We start from the raw sequence: 27,892 nt of genomic DNA, 5'->3' as shown, positions 1-27,892 counted from the left end.
AACCACAATCTAGTAAAAGTTGTGGATCAGGTGAACTCCATGATACACTTTGGGGTTCTCTAAGCCCTGGCCCATAACAGCAACCCTCCATGATAACCACATTCTTCAAATTCTGCCTCTTCAGCATTCCCGATTTTAACCGCTCCCACCATTGGCGGCCTTGCCCTCAGCTGGAATTCCCCCCCTAAACCTCTCCAATGGTCTCCCTTCTCCTTGCAGGCGCTCTTCAAAACCAAACTCTTTGACTGAGCTTTTGATCATCTGTCTCCGGACAAGGTTAAGTCACTCAGTCACAATTTGAGTTCATTAAGGAGAGTCAGCAAGGATTTATTAAGGGCAAATCATGTTCAACTAACCTGATTAAGTTTGTTTCACGAGGTAAACAGGGAAGGGGCGATGAGGGTAACGTGGTTGATGTGGTGTACACGGACTTCCAAAAGATGATCAGAATCGCGCGACAGACATGGACAAAGTTGGAGACCATGGAATGAAAAGGAACAGTAGCAACATTATCTTTTCAAATTGTGGGAGGGGTGGAGGGGGAATGGAAGTGATATCACAGTAAAGATGTGGCCTGCTTGGTTGGTAGGGATTCTGTTAAATTTGAAAAGAAAAAATAACGTTGAAAAAACAAACTAAAAGTTATTAATTAACTAGGTAGAGGAGTAACTAAACCTGAGGGCAGTGATGAGTATTTAGGAACTGGGTAAAAGCAAATTACTGCGGATGCTGGAATCTGAAGCCAAAGAGATAATGCTGGAAAATCTCAGCAGGTCTGGCAGCATCTGTAGGGAGAGAAAAGAGCTAACATTTCGAGTCTAGGTGACCGTTTGTCAGAGCTGACAGACACTATGGATCTTTGACAAAGGGTCATCTGGACTCGAAACGTTAGCTCTTCCTCTCCCTACAGATGCTGCCAGATCTGCTGAGATTTTCCAGCATTTTCTCTTTTGGTTTAGGATTAGTAGTTAGCATTTAATTTTACAGTAAAAATCTACCACCAGGACCATATAGTGAATTGTAACTTAATATAATAACAATTTAAGTATATATGTTGAATTAATTAAATTGTGCATAAATGTCAGTCAGCGGGGTGTGGTGTTCTAACTGTGAGATGTGGGAGATCCATGAGACTTCTTGCGTTCCCGCCGACCATGTCTGCAGGCTGTGTAACCAATGGCAGCTACTCAGAGAATGCGTGGATCGATTGGAGTAGCAGTTGGATGCACTTAGGAGCATGCAGGTGGCGGAAAGCATCATAGATAGGAGTTATAGAGACGTGGTCACACCCAACATACAGGCAAATAGATGGGTGACCGCTAGAGAGGGCAGGCAGTCAGTGCAGGAATGTAGCTGTCCCTCTCTCTAACAGGTATACTGTTTTGGATACTGTTGGGGAGCGTAGCCTATCAGGGGAAAGCAACAGCAGCCAGAACAGTGGCACCACAACTGGCTCAACTGTTGCTCAGCAGGGGAGGGCAAAGTGCAGGAGAGCAATAGTTATAGGGGACTCTATAGTAAGGGGCACAGATAGGTGCTTCTGTGTATGTGAAAGAGACTTCAGGATGGTATGTTGCCTCCCTGGTGCCAGGGTCAAGGATGTCTCTAAATGAACACAAGATATCCTGAAGGGGGAGGGTGAACAGCCAGAGGTCGTAGTACACATAGGTACTAACGACATAGGCAGGAAGAGTGATGAGGTCCTGCAGAAGGAGTTCAGGAAGTTAGGCAGGAAGCTAAAAAGCAGGAGCTCTAGGGTTCTCATTTCAGGATTACTCCCTTTGCCACGTGCCAGTGAGGCTAGAAATAGGAGGATAGTGCAGCTAAACACATGGCTGAACTGGTGGTGTAGGAGGGAGGGTTTCAGATTTCTGGACCTTTGGGATCTCTTTTGGGCAGGTTGAACCTGTACAAGAAGGACAGGTTGCATCTAAACTGGAGGGGCACCAATATCCTGGCTGGGAGGTTTACTAGAGTCACTCGGGAGGATTTAAACTAGTTTGGCAGAGGTGTGAGAACCAGAGCGTTGGCTTAGAGGTAGCACAGTGGTTATCACTGTTGCTTCACAGCGCCAGGATCCCAGGTTCGATTCCTGGCTTGGGTCACTCTCGATGTGGAGTCCGCACGTTCTCCCCGAGTCTGAGTGGGTTTCCTCCGGCTGCTCCGGTTTCCTCCCACAAGTTCCAAAAGATGTGCTTGTTAGGTGAATTGGACATTCTGAATCCTCCCTCTGACTCCTCTCATTGAATGGCGGAGCAGGCTCGAAGGGCCAGATGGCCTACTCCTGCTCCTAGTTCTTATGTCTTATGTTATGTTCTTATGTTCCCAAACAGGCGCTGGAATGTGGCGACTAGGGGGATTTTCATAGTAACTTAATTGCAGTGTTAATGTAAGCCTACTTGTGACAATAATAAAGATTATTATTATTAGAGTTGTAATAACTGAAGGGAAAATAGAGAACAAAATCGCCCCCAGGCAGCGCAAAAAAGGTGACAAGTGTAAGAAGGAAGGTGGTCAACGCAGGATTGAGGGTGTTGTACCTAAATGCGCTCAGTATATGGAACAAGGTAAATGAGCTTGTTACGCACATTGAAATTGGCCAGTACGCTGTTGTGGGCATCACAGAGACGTGGCTGCAAGGGGATCTGGGCTGGGATCTAAATATCCAAGGATATGTGTCCTATCGAAAGGACAGGCAGATGGGCAAAGGGGGGCGGGGTTGCATTGTTAGTAAGGAATGAAGTTAAATCGATAGCAAGGAGCGATATAGGATCAGAAGGCAGAGAATCTCTGTGGGTAGAAAATCTCTGTGGGTAGAACTGAGGAATCGCAAAGGTAAAAAGACCCCGATGGGAGTCATGTACAGGCCCCCCTAGCAGTAGTCAGGATGTGGGGCAGAAAATAAATCAGGAGATATAAAAGGCATGTAAAAAAGGCAACATTACAATAATCATGGGGGATTCAATATGCAGGTAGACTGGGAAAATCCAGGTTGGTAGTGGATCCCAAGAAAAGGAATTTGTGGAATGTCTAAGAGATGGTTTTTTTGAAGCAGTTTGTGACAGAGCCTACTAGGGAACAGGCAATTCTGGATTTGGTGATGCGTAATGAGGCAGACTTGATTAGAGAAGTTAAGGTGAAGGAACCCTTAGGGAGCAGTGACCACAATATGATAGAATTTACTCTGCAGTTTGAGAGGGAGAAGCTGCAATCAGATGTAACGGTATTGCCATTAAATAAGGGTAACTACAAAGACATGAGGGAGGAGCTGGCCAGAGTTGATTGGAAAAGGAGACTAGCAGGGAAGATAGTGAAACAACAATGGCAGGAGTTTTTGGGCGTTAGTTGGGAGGCACAACAGAAATTCATCCCAAGGAGGAGGAAATATCTAAGGGGAGGACAAAGCATCCATGGCTGACGAGGGATGTCAAGGGCAACATAAAAGAAAAAACATACAAAGTGGCGAGGATTAGTGGGAGCCAGAGCATTGGAAAGCCTTTAAAAGCGAGCAGTGGACAACTAAAAAAGTAATAACGGAGGAGAAGATGAAATGTGAGTGCAAGCTAGCTAGTAATATAAAAGAAGATATGAAGAGTTTTAAAAAATATATAAAAAGGTAAGAGGGGCAAAAATAGACATTGGACCACTGGAAAATGTGGCTGGAGAAGTGATAATAGGAAACAAAGAAATGGCAGAGGAACTGAATAGTTACTTTGCATCAGTCTTCACGGTGAAGACACCAGTGGGATGGCAGAGCTCCAGGAGAATCAGGGGACAGAGGTGGGTGTAGTGGCCATCACTAAGGAGAAGGTTCTTGAGAAACTGAAAGGTCTGAAGGTGGATAAATCACCTGGATCGCATAGACTACACCTTGAGGTCCTAACAGAGATAGCTGAGGAGATTATGGAGGCGTTGGCGATGATCTTTCAGGAATCACTGGAGGCAGGAATGGTCCCAGAGGACTGGAAGGTGGCTAACGTAAAACCATTGTTTAAGAAAGTAGGGAGGCAGAAGATGGGAAATTATAGGCCGGTTAGCCTGACTTCGGTCATTGGTAAGATTTTAGAGCCTATTATTAAAGATGAGATCGCGGAGCACTTGGAAGTGCGTGGTAAAATAGGACTGAGTCAGCACGGCTTCGTCAAAGGGAGGTCGTGTCTCACACATCTGTTGGAGTTCTTTGAGGAGGTAACAAGGAAGAACCAGTGGACGTGATTTATTTAGATTTCCAGAAGGCCTTTGACAAGGTGCCACATAGGAGACTGTTAAATAAGTGAAGAACCCATGGTGTTAAGGGTAAGATCCTGGCATGGATAGAGGATTGGCTGATTGCCAGAAGACAGAGAGTGGGGATAAAGGGGATGGCAGCCGGTGACTAGTGGTGTGCCTCAGGGGTCGGTGAGACTTTTCACAATATACATTAATGATCTGGAAGAAGGAACTGAAGACACTGTTGCTAAGTTTGCAGATGATACAAAGATCTGTAGAGGGACAGTACTGAGGAAGCAAGGGGGCTGCAGAAGGATTTGGACAGGCTAGGAGAGTGGGCAATGAAGTGACAGATGGAATATAATGTGGAAAAGTGTGAGGTTATGCACTTTGGAAGGAGGAATGGAGGCACAGACTATTTTCTAAATGGGGAAATGCTTTGGAAATCAGAAGCACAAAGGGACTTAGGAGTCCTTGTTCAAGATTCCCTTAAGGTTAACATGTGCAGGTTCAGTCGGCAGTTAGGAAGGCAAATGCAATATTAGCATTCATGTCGAGAGGGCTAGAGTACAAGACCAGGGATGTACTTCTGAGGCTGCATAAGGCTCTGGTCAGACCCCATTTGGAGTATTGTGAGTGGTTTTGTGCCCCGTATCTAAGGAAGGATGTGCTGGGGCCTTGGAAAGGGTCCAGAGGAGGTTCACAAGAATGATCCCTGGAATGAAGAACTTGTCATATGAGGAACGGTTGAGGACTTTGGGTCTGTACTTGTTGGAGTTTAGAAGGATAAGGGAGGATCTTACTGAAACTTACAGGATACTGCGAGGCCTGGATAGAGTGGACATGGAGAGGATGTTTCCACTTGTAGGAAAAACTAGAATCAGAGGAAACAATCTCAGACTGAAAGGATGATCTGTTAAAACAGAGATGAGGAGGAATTTCTTCAGCCAGAGGGTGGTGAATCTGTGGAACTCTTTGCCACAGAAGGCTGTGGAGGCCAAATCAGTCTTTAAGGCAGAGATAGATAGGTTCTTGATTAATAAGGCGATCAGGGGTTATGGGGAGAAGGCAGGAGAATGGGGATGAGAAAAGTATCAGCCATGATTGAATGGTGGAGCAGACCCGATGGGCCGAGTGGCCTAATTCTGCTCCTATGTCTTATGGTCTTATAACATAGATACAAAATTGGCTGAGTGACAGGAAGCAGAGAATGGTGGTGAATGGTTGAATTTCAGATAGGAAGGAGCATTTTTTTTTGTTAGGGATGGGGAGCATGGTTATGATCTCTGCTTTTCTTCATCTATATGAATAACCTTGGGCACAATTTCAAAGTGTGCAAATGACACAAAACTTATGAACTGTGGGGAGAACAGTGTTGAACTTGAAAGGACATCGACAAATTGGTGGAATGGGCAGTCAGGTGGCAGATGAAGTTCAATGCGGAGAACTGTGAAGTGATTGATGGGCGGCACAGTAGTTAGCACTGCTGCCTCACAGCACCAAAGACCTGGGTTCAATTTCGGCCTTGGGTGACTATGTGGCGTTTGCACATTCTTCCCATTTGTGTGTGGATTTCCTCCAGGTGCTCTGGTTCCCTCCCACAGTCCACATATGTGCAGGTTAGGTTTATTGGCCCTGATCAATGAGCAGGGTTGTGGGGAAAGGGCAGGGAATTGGCGCACGGTAAGGGGGCTCGTTCAGAGGGTTGGTGCAGACTTGATGGACTGAATGGCCTCATTCTGCACGGTAGGGATCCTATGATTTTATGGGCACGATCTAACCATAAAAAAAGCAGAGCCCGTTCAGGGTGGGGTTAACGGGGCCGGTCCCGGCACTGTAGCACCGGGAAGGACCCCGTTATCTGACGGCACCCCCCCCCCCAACCTGGGTATCCTGGCAGTACCCTCAGTGAGTGTTCTTGAGTGTGGTGGAGACAGATTCACACAGCGAGTGGTTAGGATCTGGAATGCACTGTCTGTGAGTGTGGCGGAGGCAGATTCACACAGCGAGTGGTTAGGATCTGGAATGTACTGTCTGTGAGTGTGGTGGAGACAGATTCACACAGCGAGTGGTTAGGATCTGGAATGTACTGTCTGTGAGTGTGGTGGAGACAGATTCACACAGCGAGTGGTTAGGATCTGGAATGTACTGTCTGTGAGTGTGGTGGAGACAGATTCACACAGCGAGTGGTTAGGATGTGGAATGTACTGTCTGTGAGTGTGGTGGAGGCGATTCACACAGTGAGTGGTTAGGATCTGGAATGTACTGTCTGTGAGTGTGGTAGAGGCAGATTCACACAGCGAGTGGTTAGGATCTGGAATGTACTGTCTGAGAGTGCGGTGGAGACAGATTCACACAGCGAGTGGTTAGGATCTGGAATGTACTGTCTGAGAGTGTGGTGGAGACAGATTCACACAGCGAGTGGTTAGGATCTGGAATGTACTGTCTGTGAGTGTGGTGGAGACAGATTCACACAGCGAGTGGTTAGGGTCTGGAATGTACTGTCTGTGAGTGTGGTGGAGACAGATTCACACAGCGAGTGGTTAGAATCTGCAATGCACTGTCTGAGAGTGTGGTGGAGACAGATTCGTACAGTGAGTGGTTAGGATGTGGAATGTACTGTCTGTGAGTGTGGTGGAGGCAGATTCACACAGCGAGTGGTTAGGATCTGGAATGTACTGTCTGTGAGTGTGGTGGAGGCAAATTCACACAGCGAGTGGTTAGGATCTGGAATGTACTGTCTGCGAGTGTGGTGGAGGTAAAGGATATGGATTGTGGTTAGGGTCAGTTTCTGGACAGTTTATCCTCACCTTAATTGTACGCCAGGTTTTCAAACCTTCTTAAAGATCTAGAAAACAGAAAAATTGAATTAGTCACAAAATTACACCAGTAAACGTCATCACCTCACTCCCTGTTGACTCTTGTAACTGTGACCCTTTTGAGAATTGCTCCATCTCTCTCCCTTGGCCTCTAAATGGTCAACGCCATCAATGGGTTTTGCTGTACAGCCAGTTGACAGCCGTGTCCATGGTAATAAGAGGCAGTGACAGCACTCCGACAAGGAACCTGACCATTACATTGGTCCCTTCCCCACATCTCCCTCAAAGCACCTGGCAAGCACCACCCCCATCTCACCCACCCAGACGCCATGGTGCTAAAGGATCCTCTCTAAACAGGGAGTTATATGCCAACGCTGTGATCATCTCAAGCAATCCCTCAATGCCCTCCAACCCCTCAGAGAGAAACCAAAAGCTGAGTATTCTGCAGTGACTAAAACCTCCCGACTCCCCAAAGCTTGTCCACCATCTACAATGCACAAGTCAGGAGTGTGATGGAATACTCTCCACTTGCCTGGATGAGTGCAGCTCCAACAACACTCAAGAAGCTCAACACCATCCAGGACAAAGCAGCCCCGCTTGATTGCTTCCCCCTTCCACAAACATTCACTCCCTGTCACTGATGCCCAGTGGCAGCCGTGTGCACCATCTACAAGATGCACTGCAGTAACTCACCAAGGCTCCTTAGACAGCAACTTCCAAACCCACAACCATTACCGTCTAGAAGGACAAGAGCAGCAGATACCTGGGAACCCCACCACCTGGAGGTTCCCCTCCAAGTCACTCACCACCCTGACTTAGAAATATATCGCTGTTACTTCACTGTCATTCCCTCCCTAACAGCACAGTGGGTGTACCTACACCACATGGGACTACAGCGGTTCAAGAAGGCAGCTCACCGCCACCTTCTGAAGGGCAGTTAGGGATGAGCAATAAATGCTGGCCTAGCCAGTGACGGCAACATCCAATGGACACATTTTAAAAAGTGCCCCTCACGAAGAATGGCTTGCTGTCAGCAATGGCTCAGTGGGTAGACGCAAACCTGTGAGTGAGACGGTTGTGGGTTCAAGTACCCCACCAGAGCCCTGAACCCATAATCGAGGTTAACTCTCCCAGTGCAGTACTGAGGGAGTGCTCCACTGCTGGAGGTGCCGTCTTTTAGATGAGATACTAAGTGCCCTCTCAGGGAATTCCCTCTGCTGCCCTGAATGAGTTATAGTGTCATAGAGTCAACTGCACAGAAAAGGCCCTTCAGCCCATTGAGTCTGTGCCGGCCAAACACAACCATCTAACTATTCTAATCCCATTTATAGCATTTGGCCCACAGCCATGTCTGCCCTGGGATCGCATCTAAATATTTCTTAAATGTTATGCGGGTCTCTGCCTCCACCACCCTTTCAGGCAGCAAGTTCCAGACTCCCACCACCCTCTGGGTGAAAAGGTTTTTCCTCACATCCCCTCTAAACCCCATTCCCCTTCCCTTAAACCTCTGCCCCCTGGTCAATGATCCTTCCACCAAGGGGAAAAGTTTCTTCCTGTTTAGTCCATCCATGTCGCTCATAATTTTACACATCTCAATCATCTCCCCCCTCAGTCTCCTCTGCTCCAAGGAAAACAACCCCAGTCTACCCAACCTCTGTTCATAGCTAAAACTCTCCAGCCCAGGCAACATCCTGGTAAATCTGCTCTGCACCCTTTCCAGTTGCTATCACATCCCTCCTATAAAACTCTCCAGCCCAGGCAACATCCTGGTAAATCTCCTCTGCACCCTTTCCAATGGCTATCACATCCCTCCTATAATGTGGATTCCAGAACTGCCACAATACTCCAGCTGTGACCTCACCAACTTATACAGTTCCAGCAAAACCTCCCTGTTCTTAAACTCTATGCCTCGGCTAATGAAGGCAGGTAAACCACATGCCTTCTTAACCACTGTACCTGCCTGCTCTGTCACCTTTTAAAAATAAATTTAGACTACCCAATTGATTTTTTCCAATTAAGGGGCAATTTAGCGTGGCCAATCTGCCGACCCTGCACATCTTTGGGTTGTGGGGGCAAAACCCACGCAGACACGAGGAGAATGTACAAACTCCACACGGACAGTGACCCAGAGCCGGGGTCGAACCTGGGACCTCGGCGCCGTGAGGCAGCAGTGCTAACCCACTGGGCCACCGTGCTGCCCTCTGCTCTGTTAGCTTAAGGGACGGGTGTACAGGCACACCAAGATCCCTCTGGTGCTCGGTGCTTCCCAGGGTCCTGCCATTTATCCTGTATTCCCCTCGCCTTGTTTGTCCTGCCCAAGTGCATCACCTCCCACTTACCCGGATGTAGAATAAAAAACCCACCGTTCAGTAGTTTGAACCGGGTATGGTTCTGCTTCTGCTGTCAGCAGAACACTGTGAATTCAGACATCAATCGGCAACAGCAATCACTAAATGCTTCCCTCGGCTTCTCTCCCAAGCAAGAAAATTTCGAAAATTATAAAACAAAGCAGCGAGATCAAAAGCATTGTTACCCAGCAATCAAACTTTGACTGATTTGACCTGTAGAACCTAAATTTTGGCCGGGTTTGGTGGTGGTGGATTAATTGTACAGGATTTCAAATTGATGCGAACTGATTTTGGTCTGGGTCCAAGATCACGTTCAACCCAGGTCTAGTGTATTCCAGATCCAGGTGTTTCTAAGTTCAGACATTATACATGTGCTTGTTTTAGTTTATCTACATTCATAGAATCATACAATTTACAGTGCAGAAGGAGGCCATTCGGCCCATCGAGTCTGCACCGGCCCTTACAAAGAGCACCCTACTGAAGCTCACGTATCTATCCTATCCCTGTAACCCAGTACCCCCCACTTAACATTTTTTGGACACTAAGGGCAATTTAGCACGGCCAATCCACCTAACCCGCACATCTTTGGACTGTGGGAGGAAACCGGAGCACCCGGAGGAAACCCACGCACACACGGGGAGGACGTGCAGACTCCGCACAGACAGTGACCCAGCGGGGAATCGAACCTGGGACCCTGGAGCTGTGAAGCAACTGTGCCAACCACTGTGCTACCTTGCTGCCCGCACAGCACAGAAAGAAGCCATTCAGCCCATTGAGTCTATGCCAGGTCTCCAGTCAATCCCATTTCCCCGCTCCATCCCACAGCGCTTAGGTTCCCATCCAATTCCCCTTTAAATTTGTTGGATGTGTCTGTTTCCAACACCCTCCTGAGGTGGGCTCTCGTGGTGTGCCACAGTCTGGGATATTCTACACCTCTCAAGTTGCATGGTTTGGAACGTTCCAGATTGCTCAATCAATCGGTTCACACCTAGAGTATTCCCGAGGTTTGAGCTGGGATGGGCCACGGTTCCTTATCAATCCTGGGTTTTTGTTTCTAGAAAGTCCAGTAAAACAGTCAAAGTTTCGATTTTGTGTTTCAAATCTGACACTGACCTTGTTGATTTTTCCTGATTGAGCAGCTGCAGAAAGAATGTAATCAGGCGAGAGTCCAGAGAGAAGACGGCACAATGTCACAGGCCTAGTAACGCAGAGAGCCCAGGCTAACGCTCTGGGGGACACTGGTTCAAATCCCACCCGGGCGGTTGGCGGAATTTAAATTTGATGAATAATTTCAGTTTCTTAATCAGAAAAAAAAATCTGGAACCGAAAAGCGAGTCTGAGTGATGGCGACCATGAAACTATCGTCGATTGTTGTAAAAACCCATCTGGTTCACTAATGTCCTTGAGGGAAGGAAATCTGCCGTCCTTACCCGGTCTGGCCTACATGTGACTCCAGACCCACAGCAATGACTCTGAAACGGCCGAGCGGGACACCCAGTTCAAGGGCAATTAGGGATGGGCAAAAAAACGTTGGCCCAGCGACGCCCACAATCCCGTGAAAAATAAAATTAATAAGACTTTGGGTTGGAGCTGGAATGGGAGGCGGTGTTGGCATGGAAACCTCCCTTTGGTTTGAAAGGAAAATGATTCTCAGGGATCAAAATAATTTCCAAAAGACGTAGGTAATATTTTTTTTTAACAAAAGCATTAATTCCCAATTTTGGAACAATCTTGCTGATGAGAGCCACAGATTTTGGTTTTATTTTAGGCTAATTTGGGACAATTCCTCTGAATGGAAGATGGCACGCTATCTCCTAGGTTATCACTGGAGGGTTCCCGGCTCGCAGGCCGGGTTTGAGGGATCAGAAGATAGGGATGCGGATTTTACAATTGGGGCACTGTTGAACCGGGAGCCAGAGTAGGTCAGCGAGCGCAAGGTGGTCAGGGAATGGGATTTGTTACGGGTTCGGACATGAGCTGCAGAAACGTTCACAGGTTTAAGATTACGGAGATGGGCCGGTGTCGAGTTTAGTGCTGACAAAGACATGGACGAGGATTTCAGGCTCTCTCAGTATGTGACTCCTGTGAGCCTCTCAATATGTGGGCCCAAGTCACTGTCCAACACAGGGCTGACTGAGAGTGGCCCTTACTTACCCAGTGACCTATTTCTGGATAATGGTGGCCTCAGAAGGCTGAAAAATTATGTCCCTATCACCGACCACAACACAGAACAAAATTAAATTCCTACCAGTAGATAAATATGAAACGGCAGAAGAATTGTTTGATAACTCAGGACACGAGAGAAGGAAAAGGAACATAAACTGACATTCTCTCTGTTAAACCCCAAGAAGCAATCTCAAGGAATGAGAGAGAGATTGAGAGTCAGAGAGAGTGAGAGAAAGCCAGACAGAGAGTGTGTGCGCGTGTGTGAGGGAGAGCCAGAGGGAGTGAGAGAGGGAGAGAGAGAGGGGGAGAGAGAGAGAGCGCCAGAGAAAGAGCAGAGAGAAAATGTATGTGTATGTATGAGAGTCACAGAGAGCTAGAAAGAGTGAGTGAGAGAGAGAGAGAGAGAGAGCGTGAGAGAAGGCCAGGTAGATAGAGAGACAGTGTGTGCTTGTGTGAGGGAGAGCCAGAGAGAATGAGGGCGAGAGAGAGCCAGAGAGAGGGGGAGAGGTGGCTGAGAAAGAGAGACAGAGAGAGAATGTGTGTGCATGTATGAGAGAGAGAGTGAGAGAGCCAGAGAGAGGGTGTGAGAGAGAGAGTGAGCGCCAGAGAGAGGGTGTGTATAAGTGTGTGTGAGAGAGAGCCAGAGAGTGAGAGAAAGCCAGAGAGAGAGGGACTGAGTGTGTGTGTGAGAGTGTGTGAAACTGAAAGATACAGAGGCAGAGTGAGAGAGAGATGCAGAGGCAGAGTGAGAGATAGAGAGAGAGAGAGAGAGAGAGAGAGTGTGAGTGAACAATCAGAAACCTTAGCAATCAACACATTTTCTTTAATTTTTCCCAGCCATCATTCGTCACGAGCACGTCAGCAAACTCCTTTGGGTGTTGAGCTTGGGCACGGTATGGCAATCATTAATAATTATCAATAATTAAACAGAAACCAGGACAGTTCAATGAGGTTCTATTGAAAGAAATTTACCCTGCTGCCCAATGGTGCTCAGTCACACACTGTGCTCTGATTAGCTCCTTGGTAGCCTCCGTAAGTCACACAGTCTGTCAGGGTAATCAGCCCCATTTCACAAACCAGAAATGCCCTATTCTTACAAAGAAATGTGTCAGATCTGTTCTTAAATGTCCCAGGCAGCAAATTCTTGAGAATGATGGGTTTTTTGTTCGGTGAGTTCAAAGATTACGGGACCGAGATGGGTCCACAAAGTACGGATCTTTCAAAATCTATTTGAAAGGCAGAACAGGCTTGAGGGCCAAATGGCCTGCTCGTGTAGAGAGAGAAGGATCTTGCAGCAAACGATTGGTGAGCTCTTGGCTGAAAGAAGGACTTGCTGCAGTGAACAGCACCTTGTTATGCACTTGCTGGAGTGACTGAAATGCCGCGATCTAACCCCTGTGCCTCGCAGACCCCGAGCGATCACCGCTTATTACTGGTCGCCATAAACGGGAACCAGGCGGACCGGCACTTGGCGGGATTCTTCTCGGGGATCGGAGGCCGCTGGGCTGTGGGCAGAGTGATACACTGGCGCCCCTGATGCCACATGGGAACTCTGGCTCAATAACCCCCTTATAGGTGAGTTGGGGCGATCCAAGAGTCGCCTGGGGGCTCGAGAGATCGGGTGGGCCTCAGTGTCGGAAATGCCGACTGAGTGTGTCCTTGGCTGGGCTGAGGCCCCGTTAGAGAGCAGGGTCTTTCTCGGCGCCTGACAACACCCGGCTAATCGTGCTGGAGACGCGACTCTGTTTCATGTCCATTAAATCGCACCCAAAGGCTCCAGGGCCAGTTCCCCTAAGCCAGTCCCGGCACTAGAGTGGGAAATTGTGCAATGGGGGGAGGGGGTCATAGTTGGAAACTGAAGAACGCAGGAAGAGGAGGCAGATTAGTGACAGGGAGCTCGGAGTAAATGAAGTTCATTGTTAATGGGGCCGTTGCACATTATCCATCTACACTCCCGCCACCAAATCTGCTTGAACACATCCTCAGAGGTTGCGTTGCTCACCGTGAGCAGCTAGTCTGAGAGACAATTCCTTTCATTTTCAGATTGTGAATGGCGCTGGCTAGGTCAGCAATTATTGCCCATCCATAATTTCCCCAGAGAAGGTGCTGGTGAGCTGCCTTCTTGAACCGCTGCAGTCCATGTGGTGTAGGTACACCCATTGTGCTGTTAGGGAGGGAGTTCCAGGACTTTGACCCAGCGACAGTGAAGGAACGGCCGATATATTTCCAAGTCGGGGTGGTGAGTGACTTGGAGGGGAACCTCCAGGCGGTGGGGTTCCCAGGTAGCTGCTGCCCTTGTCCTTCTAGATGGTAGTGGTCATGGGTTTGGAAAGACGGGGCCTCGGGTTGACAACATGTTGTGATGATAGTGGAGGGAGAGAGTTAGTCTGTACCTTTGCTGCGATTGCTTCACACTGACCTGAGGTCAGTCTGGCGCAGCGAGACAACCCGTTTCCTCAGGGGACAAGAACTCTTGACTCCATCTTCATGGGGAACAGAGGAATTAGCATCAGTTGGGGCCAATTCACTCCTTGAGCCTGCTCCACATTTGAATCAGATCATGGCTGACTGCCTGGTCTCAAATCTACCTCCCTATTCGTTCCCCTTAACCCTTTAACCAGTTTTTAAAAATCAGAAATATATCTATCTCCTCCTTGAAACCATTTAACGACTCAGACTCCACCTCACTAGGGGGTAGCGAGTTCTACAAGTTCAGCACTCTCTGCGAGAAGTAGTTTCTCCTCATCTCAGTTCTAAATCTATCGCCTCTCAACCTATGTCAGTGAACCTTTGTTCCTGAGATAGTGGTGCTGTGGTAATGTTGCTGGACAAGTAACCCAGAGGCCCAGGCTAAAGCTCTGGGAACATGTGTTCAAATCAGCAGCTGGTGGAATTTAAAATCAATTAATAAAATCAGGAATATAAAACCAGTCTCAGGGATGGCGACCATGAAACTATTGCTGATTGTTGTAAAAACCCATCTGGTTCACTAATGTCCTTCAGGGAAGGAAATCTGCCGTCCTTACCCGGTCTGGCCTACACGTGACTCCAGGCCCACAGCAATGTGGCTGACTCTGAAATAGCCGAGTGAGATGCTCAGTATTAGGGATGGGCAACAGATATTGGTCTTTCCAGTGACACCCACATCCCTGAATGAGTAAAGAACAAAATCCCCGCACCCCCCCCCCCCCCCCCCCCCCCCGGCATCCACCCCTCCACTGCCCAACTCAGTCCACAGGGCAGCCTTGCTCGTGACGAAGGACCTGAATCAACGAGTGTTTGATTAGGACTCACAGAGAGAGGGTCCGCAGCAAAAGCAGCCACGCTGTTCCTCATTTCATTGGCATTTCCCCGCAGAGGGATCAGGGAGATATTACTGAACCTGGAATCTGGAGGCGTGCGGGAGGTCCGTGAGCTTGAAGCGTTTGATGGCCACACATTCCCATCATGCTGAGGAAATCAAAACAATGGAAAATTATTCAGCAACAGAGAGATAGCGAGAGAGACGCATCCACCAATTACACCAGCCTGAGGTCTCAACTCCCATCCCTCACCCTCCAACCCCAACCCTCACCCTCCAACCCCATCCCTCACTCTCACCCTCCAACCCCATCCCTCACCTTCCAACCTCATCCCTCACCCTCACCCTCCAACCCCATCCCTCACCCTCCAACCCCATCCCTCACCCTCCAACCCCAACCCTCACCCTCCAACCCCAACCCTCACTCTCACCCTCCAACCCCATCCCTCACCCTCCAACCCTATCCCTCACCCTCACCCTCCAACCCATCCCTCACCCTCCAACCCCATCCCTCACCCTCCAACCCCATCCCTCACCCTCCAACCCCATCCCTCACCCTCCAACCCCATCCCTCACCCTCCAACCCCATCCCTCACCCTCACCCTCCAAACCCATCCCTCACCCTCACCCTCCAACCCCATCCCTCACCCTCCAACCCCATCCCTCACCCTCACCCTCCAACCCCATTCCTCACCCTCCAACCCCATCCCTCACCCTCACCCTCCAACCCCATCCCTCACCCTCCAACCCCATCCCTCACCCTCCAACCCCATCCCTCACCCTCCAACCCCATCCCTCACCCTCACCCTCCAACCCCATCCCTCACCCTCCAACCCCATCCCTCACCCTCCAACCCCATCCCTCACCCTCCAACCCCATCCCTCACCCTCACCCTCCAACCCCATCCCTCACCCTCCAACCCCATCCCTCACCCTCCAACCCCATCCCTCACCCTCACCCTCCAACCCCATCCCTCACCCTCACCCTCCAACCCCATCCCTCACCCTCACCCTCCAACCCCATCCCTCACCCTCACCCTCCAACCCCATTCCTCACCCTCCAACCCCATCCCTCACCCTCACCCACCAACCCCATCCCTCACCCTCCAACCCCATCCCTCACCCTCCAACCCCATCCCTCACCCTCCAACCCCATCCCTCACCCTCCAACCCCATCCCTCACCCTCACCCTCCAACCCCATCCCTCACCCTCCAACCCCATCCCTCACCCTCCAACCCCATCCCTCACCCTCCAACCCCATCCCTCACCCTCCAACCCCATCCCTCACCCTCCAACCCCATCCCTCACCCTCACCCTCCAACCCCATCCCTCACCCTCACCCTCCAACCCCATCCCTCACCCTCCAACCCCATCCCTCACCCTCCAACCCCATCCCTCACCCTCCAACCCCATCCCTCACCCTCCAACCCCATCCCTCACCCTCCAACCCCATCCCTCACCCTTACCCTCCAACCCCATCCCTCACCTTCCATGTCCAACCCCATCCCTCACCCCCATTCTCCCAACTCCAGGCCCCGCCCCTCACCTCACGTAGCCACCACCTACCCACATCCTCAGCCGACCCACCCACCCTGCCCCATCCCCACCTATCCACCTCATGAACTCTGTTCTCACCCCACCCTATATCTGAGGCAGAGGAAGCCTCAATCTAATTATACATCTGATCCTCTCACCCTCAGTACTGCATATCCTAGAGTGCAGTCCTCCCTCAGTACTGACCCTCTGACAGTGTGGCGCTCCCTCAGTACTGACCCTCTGACAGTGCAGCACTCCCTCAGTACTGACCCTCTGACAGTGCGGCACTCCCTCAGTACTGACCCTCTGACAGTGCGGCACTCCCTCAGCACTGACCCTCTGACAGTGCAGCACTCCCTCAGTACTGACCCTCTGAGAGTGCGGCACTCCCTCAGTACTGACCCTCTGACAGTGCAGCGCTCCCTCAGTACTGACCCTCTGACAGTGCAGCGCTCCCTCAGTACTGACCCTCTGACAGTGTGGCACTCCCTCAGTACTGACCCTCTGACAGTGCGGCACTCCCTCAGTATTGACCCTCTGACAGTGCAGCACTCCCTCAGTACTGACCCTCTGACAGTGCAGCGCTCCCTCAGTACTGACCCTCTGACAGTGCAGCACTCCCTCAGTACTGACCCTCTGACAATGCAGCACTCCCTCAGTACTGACCCTCTGACAGTGTGGCACTCCCTCAGTACTGACCCTCTGACAGTGCAGCACTCCCTCAGTACTGACACTCAGATGGAAATGTCAGCCCACAGTTCATGCACAAACCTCTGTAAATTGTATTTCGATGTTGGACAGATGCTGCTTCTAAAGCGTGGGCAGTTTGATATGACGATTATTCAAATAAAACTGGAAATAAACTCCACTCTCGAAGTGAGAAGCTGTCAGATTGTTGTAAAAGCCCATCTTGTTCACTAATCTCCCTTTAGGGAAGGAAATCTGCCGTCCTTACCCGGTCTGGCCTACATGTGACTCCAGACCCACAGCAATGTGGGTGCCTCTGGAATGCCGAGCAAGTTGTTTTCAGATGTTTCTCATCTCGGCTGCATGGTTGTGTGAACGGGAGGTCGTATCTCACTAACTTGATAAGAGTTTTTTGAAGAGGTCACAACGATGATTGATGCAGGTAGGGCAGTGGATGTTGTCTATATGGACTTCGGTAAGGCCTTTGACAAGGTCCCTCATGGCAGACTAGTACAAAAGGTGAAGTCATACGGGATCAAGGGTGAGCTGGCAAGGTGGATACAGAACTGGCTAGGTCATAGAAGGCAGAGAGTAGCAATGGAAGGGTGCTTTTCTGATTGGAGGGCTGTGACTAGTGGTGTTCCGCAGGGATCAGTGCTGGGAACGTTGCTGTTCATAGTATATAGAAATGATTTGGAGGAAAATGTAACTGATCTGATTAGTAAGTTGCAGATGACACAAAGGTAGGTGGAATTGCGGATAGCGATGAGGACTGTCAGAGGATATAGCAGGATTTAAATCGTTTGGAGACTTGGGCGGAGAGATGGCAGATGGAGTTTAATCCGGACAAATGCGAGGTAATGCATTTTGGAAGGTCTAATACAGGGAAGGAATATACAGTGAATATACAGAACCCTCAAGAGTATTGACAGGCAGAGATCTGGGTGTACAGGCCCACAGGTCACTGAAAGAGGCAACACAGGTGGAGAAGGTAGTCAAGAAGGCTTACGGCATGCTTGCCTTCACTGGCCAGGGCACTGAGTATAAGAATTGGCAAGTCATGTTGCAGCTATTTAGAACCTTAGTTAGGCCACGCTTGGAGTATAGTGTTCAATTCTGGTCGCCACACTACCAGAAGGATGTGGAGGCTTTAGAGAGGGTGCAGAAGAGATTTAGCAGGATGTTGCCTGGTATGGAGGGCATTAGCTATGAGGAGCGGTTGAATAAACTCGGTTTGTTCTCACTGGAACGACAGAGGTTGAGGGGCGACCTGATAGAAGTCTACAAAATTATGAGGGGCGTAGACAGAGTGGATAGTCAGAGGCTTTTTCCCAGGGTAGAGGGGTCAATTACTCGGGGGCATAGGTTTAAGGTGCGAGGGGCAAGGTTTAGAGGAGATGTACGAGCCAAGTTTTTTTACACAGAGGGTAGTGCGTGCCTGGAACTCGCTGCCGGAGGAGGTGGTGGAAGCAGGGACGATAGTAACGTTTAAGGGGCATCTTGACAAATACATGAATAGGATGGGAATAGAGGGATGCGGACCCCGGAAGTGTAGAAGATTGTAGTTTAGTCGGGCAGCATGGTCGGCGCGGGCTTGGAGGGCCGAAGGGCCTGTTCCTGTGCTGTACTTTTCTTTGTTCTTTGTTCTCAGGACAGTTGGGAATGGACACGTACTTCTGTCCTTGCCAACAATGTCCAAATCCCATGATAAAGAACTTAAGAATGTGAGGGGTAGTAGTCGTCCATTCAGCCCCCTGCTCTGATCATAGAATGTACAGTGCAGAAGGAGGCCATTCGGCCCATCAAGTCTGCACCGGCCCTTGGAAAGAGCATCCTACCCAAGCCCACTCCTCCACCCTATCCCCGTAACCCAATAACCCCGCCTAACCTTTTGGACGCTAAGGGCAATTTATCATGGCCGATCCACCTAACCTGCACGTCTTTGGACTGAGGAGGAAATTCCTCCTCATCTCCGTCTTAAATGGGAGACCCCTTATTCTGAAACCGTGTCACCGAGTTCCAGATTCCCCCACGAGGGGGAGACATTCGCTCAGCACACACCTTGTGAAACCCCCTCACAATCTGGTGTTTCAATAAGATCACCTCTCATTCCCCTAAACTCCAATGATTAATTGCATTGTACTTGAGTTAAACAGGTATAAAAGGTCAAAACATATTTACCTGAACATGGAGGAAGGTCGCTAACCACTCTCGCTGTTCCATCTGAGTATCACAGCACACATACCTAAAATAGAAAACTGTAACAGTTAACTGGTGTTGGCACATTAGAGACATCACCCAGTATCAGCACAGGGTTAGATACAGAGTAAAGCTATCTCTACACAGTCCCCATCAAACACTCCCAGGACAGGTACAGCACAGGGTTAGATACAGAGTAAAGCTCCCTCTACACTGTCCCCATCAAACACTCCCAGGACAGGTACAGCACGGGGTTAGATACAGAGTAAAGCTCCCTCTACACTGGCCCCATCAAACACTCCCAGGACAGGTACAGCACGAGGTTAGATACAGAGTAAAGCTCCCTCTACACTGTCCCCATCAAACACTCCCAGGACAGGTACAGCACGGGGTTAGATACAGAGTAAAGCTCCCTCCACACTGTCCCCATGAAACACTCCCAAGACAGGTACAGCATGGGGTTAGATACAGAGTAAAGCTCCCTCTACACTGCCCCCATCAAACATTCCCAGGACAGGTACAGCACGGGGTTAGATACAGAGTAAAGCTCCCTCTACACTGTCCCCATCAAACACTCCCAGGACAGGTACAGCACGGGGTTAGATATAGAGTAAAGCTCCCTCTACACTGCCCCATCAAACACTCCCAGGACAGGTACAGCACGGGGTTAGATATAGAGTAGTTAGCTACATGGAAATCACACAGTGACAGAACAAAGCCTAAAACCCAGACTCATTTAATAAGAGGTACCCAGGAACGTGTTACAGACTGGAATCTAATCGCCGAGTTTGGGGTGGTTTATATATAGAATAACAGATACCCGGGAGTGAGTTACAGACTGGAATCTAATTGAGGGGTTCAGGGTGATTTATATATAGAATATACAGATACCTGGGAGTGAGTTACAGACTGGAATCTAATCGAGGGTTCAGGGTGGTTTATATATAGAATAACAGATACCCGGGAGTGAGTTACAGACTGGAATCTAATCGAGGGGTTCAGGGTGGTTTATATATAGAATAACAGATACCCGGGAGTGAGTTACAGACTGGAATCTAATTGAGGGGTTCAGGGTGGTTTATATATAGAATAACAGATACCCGGGAGTGAGTTACAGACTGGAATCTAATCGAGGGGTTCAGGGGGGTTTATATATAGAATAGCAGATACACAGGAGTGAGTTACAGACTGGAATCTAATCGAGGGGTCAGGGGGGGTTTATATGTAGAGTAACAGATACCCGGGAGTGAGTTACAGACTGGAATCTAATCGAGGGGTTCAGGGGGGTTTATATGCAGAGTAACAGATACCCGGGATTGAGTTACAGACTGGAATCTAATCGAGGGGGTCGGGGGGGTTTATATGTAGAGTAACAGATACCCGGGAGTAAGTTACAGACTGTAATCTAATCGAGTGGGTCGGAGGGGTGTTAATGTAGAGTAACAGATACCCGGGAGTGAGTTACAGACTGGAATCTAATCGAGGGTGTCGGGGAGATTTATATGTAGAATTACAGATACCCGGGAGTGAGTTGCAGACTGTAACCTAATCGAGAGGTTCAGGGGGTTTATATATAGAATAACAGATACCCGGGAGTGAGTTACAGACTGGAATCTAATCGAGAGGTTCAGGGGGTTTATATATAGAATAACAGATACCCGGGAGTGAATCACAGACTGGAATCTAATCGAGGGGTTTGGGATGGTTTATATATAGAATAACAGATACCCGGGAGTGTGTTACAGACTGGAATCTAATCGAGGGGTTCAGGGGGGTTTATATATAGAGTAACAGATACCCGGGAGTGAGTTACAGACTGGAATCTAATCGAGTGGGTCGGAAGGGTGTATATGTAGAGTAACAGATACCCGGAGTGAGTTACAGACTGGAATCTAATCGAGTGGGTCGGAAGGGTGTATATGTAGAGTAACAGATACCCGGAAGTGAGTTACAGACTGGAATCTAATCGAGTGGGTCGGAAGGGTGTATATGTAGAGTAACAGATACCTGGGAGTGAGTTACAGACTGGAATCTAATCGAGGTGGTCGGGGGGGGGTTTATATGTAGAGTAACAGATACCCGGGAGTGAGTTACAGACTGGAATCTAATCGAGGGGTTCGGGGGGGTTTATATATAGAATAACAGATACCCAGGAGTGAGTAACAGACTGGAATCTAATCGAGGTGTTTAGGGTGGTTTATATGTAGAGTAACAGATACCCGGGAGTGAGTTACAGACTGGAATCTAATCGAGGGGGTCGGGGGGGGGGGGGTTTATATGTAGAGTAACAGATACCCTGGAGTGAGTTACAGACTGGAATCTAATCGAGGGGGTCGGGGGGGTTTATATGTAGAATAACAGATACCCGGGAGAGAGTTACAGACTGGAATCTAATCGAGGGGGTCGGTGGTGTTTATATGTAGAGTAACAGATACCCGGGAGAGAGTTACTCTCTGTTTGTTGCCCCTTACTCACCAGTGTTGTTTCTCATTCTTTTCTTTGTTTTCATGAACAATGGTGAATCCCCAACTGAAACAAAGAAGACACAACGACATTACAAAATGGAGACCTTCATGGCCACGCCTGCCAAATCCTGTGTCCATCATTCAATGCAGCATCTCGTGGTAAAAATTGTTAAATTATAACCTGGTGATTAAATACTGTTTGCGTCACACCAAGGGCAGGAGATACCTGGGAGCCCCACCACCTGGAGGATCCCCTCCAAGTCACCCACCACCCTGACTTGGAAATATATCGGCCATTCCTTCACTGTCACTGGGGCGAAATCCTGGAACTCCAACCCTAACAGCACAGTGGGTGTACCTACACCTCAGGGACTGCAGCGGTTCAAAAAGGCCATTCCTCACCACCTTCTCAGGACAATTAGTGATGGGCCTTTCTGTTGGCCTGGCCAATATTTATCCCTCAATCAACTTCACAAAAATGATTAACCCGGCCACATTCACATTGCTACCTGTGGGATCCTGCTGTGCACAGGCCAGTTGCTGCATTGTGCTTACATTGCAACAGCGACTACTGTCTCTTGGCTATAGAGCACTTTGGGGCAACGGGAGGATGTGAATGGTGCTATAGAAATGCAAGTTCTAGTGCCGTACGGTGGCGCAGTGGGTTAGCACTGTTGCCTCACGGCGCCGTGGTCCCAGGTTCGATCCCGGCCCTGGGTCACTGTCCGTGTGAAGTTTGCACATTCTCCCCGTGTTTGCGTGGGTCTCACCCCCACAATCCAAAAGATGTGCAGGTTAGGTGGATTGGCCATGCTAAATTGCCCCTTAATTGGGAAAAATTAATTGGGTGCGCTGAATTTATTTTTAAAGAAGAAATGCAAGTTGTTTCCTCCATTGGACCCGATAGTCAATATTTCCAAATACTGTTCTTAGCAACTGTTCTTATTGTTATTAACTGTTCTCAACAATAATTGATGCAAAACACTGATGAGATTATCTTCTGTGATACAGTAAGGGTCAGAAAGAAACTGTACAAAGGCACGGTTAAAGGAAGAGGTAAAGACAGAGAGGGATGGGGAGTGGGGACAAGAGGAGGAAGAGCGGATGGAAGGGAAGGAGGAGAGGGACAGAGAGTTGGAGGGGGAGAGGAGGGGTGAGAGGGTGAGGGGAGGGGATGGGAGGAGAGGAAAGGGACAGAAGAGGTAGGGGAGGAGAGGGATGAAATCAGACAGGAAAACAAGGACAGTATAACCCCAGCTGGGAGAGACAGGAAGGTGAAGTGCAACACGCACCCGGAGACCAATTTTACTCCCAAGAGGCCAGAGTCAGGAACATTCAGCCCCTCAAAGCTGTTCCGCCTTTGGAGTGGATCCCAACTCCACTCACCCGCCTTGGCTCCATAACCTTTCCTATACTAAAATTTCAGATCTAAAGATGGTTCACTGAGCTGACATCTACTGATGAGTGGGAGATGTGGGTGAAAACATGTTTCCTAACTTCTCATCAGAACGCATGGTCTCTGATCTATGTTCCTAATCAATCGAGAAAGTTTCGCTCTAGTCTATCAATCCATTTTAAAATTCTCAAATCAAATAACCTGAACCTTCGCTACACCAGGAGGAACATGCTGAGGTGCTGGGATGCCTTTGGGTCGGCAGTGGTTAGCGGTACTGTCGCTAAAATAGTGACTCCAGGGACCAGGTTCAATTCCTCCGCACTGTCTGTGTCCGCGTGGGTTCCCTCCGGGTGCTCCGGTTTCCTCCCACAAGTCCTGAAAGACGTGCTGTTGGGTGAATTGGACATTCTGAATTCTCCCTCTGTGAACCCGAACAGGCGCCGGAATGTGGCAACTAGGAGCACATTCACAGTTGTGTTCTATGCACTTCATTGCAGTGTTGTAAGCCTACTTGTGACAATAAGATTATTGATTGAGGAAAGGTTGAACAGTCTGGAGCTCTTTTCTCTTGAAAAGTGAAGTGTAACCAAGGTCTTGTCGTGTTTCGATCTTTTACACGTCACCATGGCTTGGGCTGTTGGGTAGTTTTCTAGCTACACAGCAGTGACTGGGAGATAGTCAGTACTTTGTTTTTCTTGAAACTATTTATTTATAACTGTTTAAATCTAAGGTTGTACGGTAAGTATATTATTCTCTGTACACTGACCGTTCTGGTCCTTGCTGGTTTAGAGCCTCTTGCTCACCTGACCCTAATACCGTGCCAACATCATCATTAATATCATTACTTAATGAACGTAACATTAACCCTTTACTCCACTGTTGTGTTCCGTGTTCTTGTCTTTGCAATGAATGTACAGAACTGCTGGTGGCTTAACTAGAATGATGATTTATTGATGTACACGTAGTAAGGTAACAATCAGAAAGTTATGCAGACCAAGTTATTGATTTAGTTACATAGACTCTCCTGGAACTATCCTTATGTGCAACTGTCCTCATGTACGCCTTACGGGCGGCCAACGTGTCGATGGTGCGCAAGTGGGTGATGGAGGGGGAGGGGGCAGCATGGAAACGGATGGAGAGAGCGTCCTGTGGGGATACAAGCCTGGGGGCCCTGGTAACGGCGCCCTGGCCGCTCCCTCCCACGAGGTATACCACGAGTCCGGTAGTGGCGGCTACCCTCAAGATTTGGGGGCAGTGGAGGCGACATAGGGGAGAAGTGGGGGGCTCGATGGAGGCTCCGTTAAGGGGGAACCATAGGTTCGTCACAGGGGAACATGGATGGGGGATTTCAGGGATTGGTACAGAGCGGGCATTAGACAGCTGAGGGACATGTTTATCGACGGGAGGTTTGCGAGCCTGGGGGAGTTGGAGGAGAAATTTGGGCTCCCCCCGGGAAACATGTTCAGGTATCTGCAGGTAAAGGCATTTGCTAGACGTTGGACTGGGGTGAGCGCAGTAAGAAGTCTTACAACACCAGGTTAAAGTTCAACAGGTTTGTTTCAAACACGAGCTTTCGGAGCGCTGCTCCTTCCTCAGGTGAATGGCGAGGTCCTTGCCATTCACCTGAGGAAGGAGCTGCGCTCCGAAAGCTCGTGTTTGAAACAAACCTGTTGAACTTTAACCTGGTGTTGTAAGACTTCTTACTGCGCTCACCCCAGTCCAACGCCGGCATCTCCCCATCATGTAATATTATTCACAGGCATAGCACCACATCCGCAGGAACGCTTCTGAAAGGGATTGACAGGGCAGACAGGTCGAGATCAGAGCCATGGGCCATCAACATAAGACACTCAGGAATTAATCCAATCGGGTGTTCAGGAGAAACGTCCCCGCAGAGTGGGGAGAATGTGGAACTCACTCACACTGGGCTAAATTGCTGGCTGTGAAAGCAGACCAAGGCAGGCCAGCAGCACGGTTCAATTCCCGTACCAGCCTCCCCGAACAGGCGCCGGAATGTGGCGACTAGGGGCTTTTCACAGTAACTTCATTTTGAAGCCTACTCGTGACAATAAGCGATTTTCATTTCATTTGGGACGGGTGGAGATGAACAATATAGAGGAGGCTCGGTGGAGCCCAGAAACAAACATGGCCCAATTGGGCCGAATGGTCTGTTTCTGTAAATGTTTCCTAATAACAGTGAACCTGGTGGCAGCCAGACAACAGAATCTTACCCAAAGCCCTCCAACCCTCAGGGAACAGTACAGATCAGTTAGACACAGCAACACATTCTCACCATGTTGGTGCTTTAAATTTCTTCTTCACACCGAGATAGATCTTCAAACTCTTCATAGGCCATTCCTTCTCAGGCTTATTGCTCTGCGCGCAAACATAAGACAAATCAATCCGACAGCATCCAAGCCAAACTCAACAAGTAGCTCATGGGATATTCAGCAGCTACATCAACAGCTGATCATTCATATATCTCTCTCCAGCAGTCAGATCAATAACTGACTCCATCCCTCCATCCAGCTCCAGATGGAACAAGTCCATGTTATCAAACTGTTCATGATTCGACAGGAAAACTGTCACATTGATCCAAGGCCCTCGGATTTGCGTGTAATGGAACCGTTATCAATGTCTGGCCCAGGTTACGCAGAAGGAGCTTTACTCTGTATCTAACCCTGTGCTGTACCTGTCCTGAGAGTGTTTGATGGGGACAGTGTAGAGGGAGCTTTACTCTGTACCTAACCCCGTGCTGTACCTGTCCTGGGAGTGTTTGATGGGGACAGTGTAGAGGGAGCTTTACTCTGTATCTAACCCCTGTGCTGTACCTGTCCTGGGAGTGTTTGATGGGGACAGTGTAGAGAGGAGCTTTACTCTGTACCTAACCCGTGATGTACCTGTCCTGGGAGTGTTTGATGGGGACAGTGTAGAGGGAAGCTTTACTCTGTATCTAACCCCGTGCTGTACCTGTCCTGGGAGTGTTTGATGGGGACAGTGTAGAGGGAGCTTTACTCTGTATCTAACCCCGTGCTGTACCAGTCCTGGGAGTGTTTGATGGGGACAGTGTAGAGGGAGCTTTACTCTGTCTCTAACCCCGTGCTGTACCTGTCCTGGGAGTGTTTGATGGGGACAGTGTAGAGGGAGCTTTACTCTGCGTCTAACTCCGTACTGTACCTGTCCTGGGAGTGTTTCATGGGGCCAGTGTAGAGGGAGCTTTACTCTGTATCTAACCCCGTGCTGTACCTGTCCTGGGAGTGTTTGATGGAGACAGCGTAGAGAGAGCTTTACTTTGCATCTAACTCCGTGCTGTACCTGTCCTGGGAGTGTTTGATGGGGACAGTGTAGAATTAGAATTAGAATTAGAACAGTACAGCACAGAACAGGCCCTTCGGCCCTCGATGTTGTGCCGAGCAATGATCACCCTACTCAAGCCCACGTATACCTATACCAGTAACCCAACAACCCCCATTAACCTTATTTTTTAGGACACTAAGGGCAATTTAGCCTGGCCAATCCACCTAACCCGCACATCTTTGGAATGTGGGAGGAAACCGGAGCACCCGGAGGAAACCCACGCACACACGGGGAGGATGTGCAGATTCCGCACAGACAGTGACCCAGCCGGGAATCAAACCTGGGACCCTGGAGCTGTGAAGCATTTATGCTAACCACCATGCTACCGTGCTGCCCCAGTCGAGGGAGCTTTACTCTGTATCTAACCCCGTGCTGTACCTGACCTGGGAGTGTTTGAAGGGGACAGTGTTGAGGGAGCTTTACTCTGCATCTAACTCCGTGCTGTACCTGTCCTGGGTGTGTTTGATGGGGACAGTGTAGAGGGAGCTTTACTCTGTATCTAACCCCGTGCTGTCCCTGTCCTGGGAGTGTTTGATGGGGACAGTGTAGAGGGAGCTTTACTCTGTATCTAACCCCGTGCTGTCCCTGTCCTGGGAGTGTTTGATGGGGACAGTGTAGAGGGAGCTTTACTCTGTATCTAACCCTGTGCTGTACCTGTCCTGGGAGTGTTTGATGGGGACAGTTGGGAGAGTTTCGAGGGAGATTCTATGCTGTATTTGAGCAGGTTGGGTCTGAGTTGTAAATCTCACTGAAAGACCGGAATTCTGACCATGCTGCACTCCCTCAGTGGGAATGTCAGTCAGGGATTTTGTGCTCCTGTCTTTGGGCTGGGATTTATTCCCATCCACTTTGAGAGGCCCGAGGGCTGAGCAGTGAACCACGGCTGGTACCATGGATTACTGAGAGGTCTATGATGTAGAAGGTCGAGTTAATCTCAGATCAGAGCTGCTGCATGAGAAAGCCGAACAGCTGGCAGACAACATCTGGATTCAGCAGGAGTGACGGCAGAAAGGAAACATGGTCCAAATTGTCCATTCCTGGCCGCTGCTGGCCTCAGCCCTGAGCAGCTAACTGGCCAGTGGGTGTGTTTGGCTTGTTCTCTAGTGAGGGTCTCCACTCTCAGCCCCCAGCAGGGTCCGGGGGTCAGAACAGGAGCAGCAATCCATCCGGGCCATCCTCCCACGCTGATTGGTTACTTACTCGCACTTCCTTGTAGAGTCGGAGGGTGAAGCCAGTCAACATGAGGTACCGGTCACTGAAACTTCCCACTCCCAATCCGAGCTTCCTCTCCTCCCGGAACTTCACCATCCCATGTTTCTGATCAGCTACCCGGCTGGCTGTAAGGAAAATCCAAAACGGGAGACGGAGAAGTGGGAAGGGGGGGGGAGGGAGAAAAGAGCGGGGAGGAA

General features: G+C 49.3%; 1 protein-coding gene across 4 annotated transcripts in view; it reads right to left on the bottom strand.

Annotated features, from left to right (window-relative positions):
• Nucleotides 1-27,892, bottom strand: part of LOC119977259 (arf-GAP with Rho-GAP domain, ANK repeat and PH domain-containing protein 1) — a 259,394-nt gene that overhangs the window by 2,062 nt on the left and 229,440 nt on the right. For 3 of the 4 annotated variants that reach the window (XM_038817990.1, XM_038817993.1, XM_038817992.1), the window contains 6 exons: nt 27,684-27,820; nt 25,420-25,502; nt 21,741-21,794; nt 19,248-19,311; nt 14,837-14,992; nt 7,020-7,057 (listed from right to left, as the gene is read on the bottom strand). In XM_038817990.1, the coding sequence (XP_038673918.1) occupies nt 7,040-7,057; nt 14,837-14,992; nt 19,248-19,311; nt 21,741-21,794; nt 25,420-25,502; nt 27,684-27,820 (512 nt within the window). In that variant the 3' untranslated portion in view covers nt 7,020-7,039. The remainder of the gene's footprint in view (nt 1-7,019; nt 7,058-14,836; nt 14,993-19,247; nt 19,312-21,740; nt 21,795-25,419; nt 25,503-27,683; nt 27,821-27,892) is intronic. The other variant, XM_038817991.1, reaches the window with a different exon arrangement.

Source organism: Scyliorhinus canicula, chromosome 14 (assembly GCF_902713615.1).
Source record: "Scyliorhinus canicula chromosome 14, sScyCan1.1, whole genome shotgun sequence".
NCBI lineage: Eukaryota > Metazoa > Chordata > Chondrichthyes > Carcharhiniformes > Scyliorhinidae > Scyliorhinus > Scyliorhinus canicula.
Note: the sequence above shows the minus strand (reverse complement) of the source record. Positions and strands in the feature narration are given on the sequence as shown.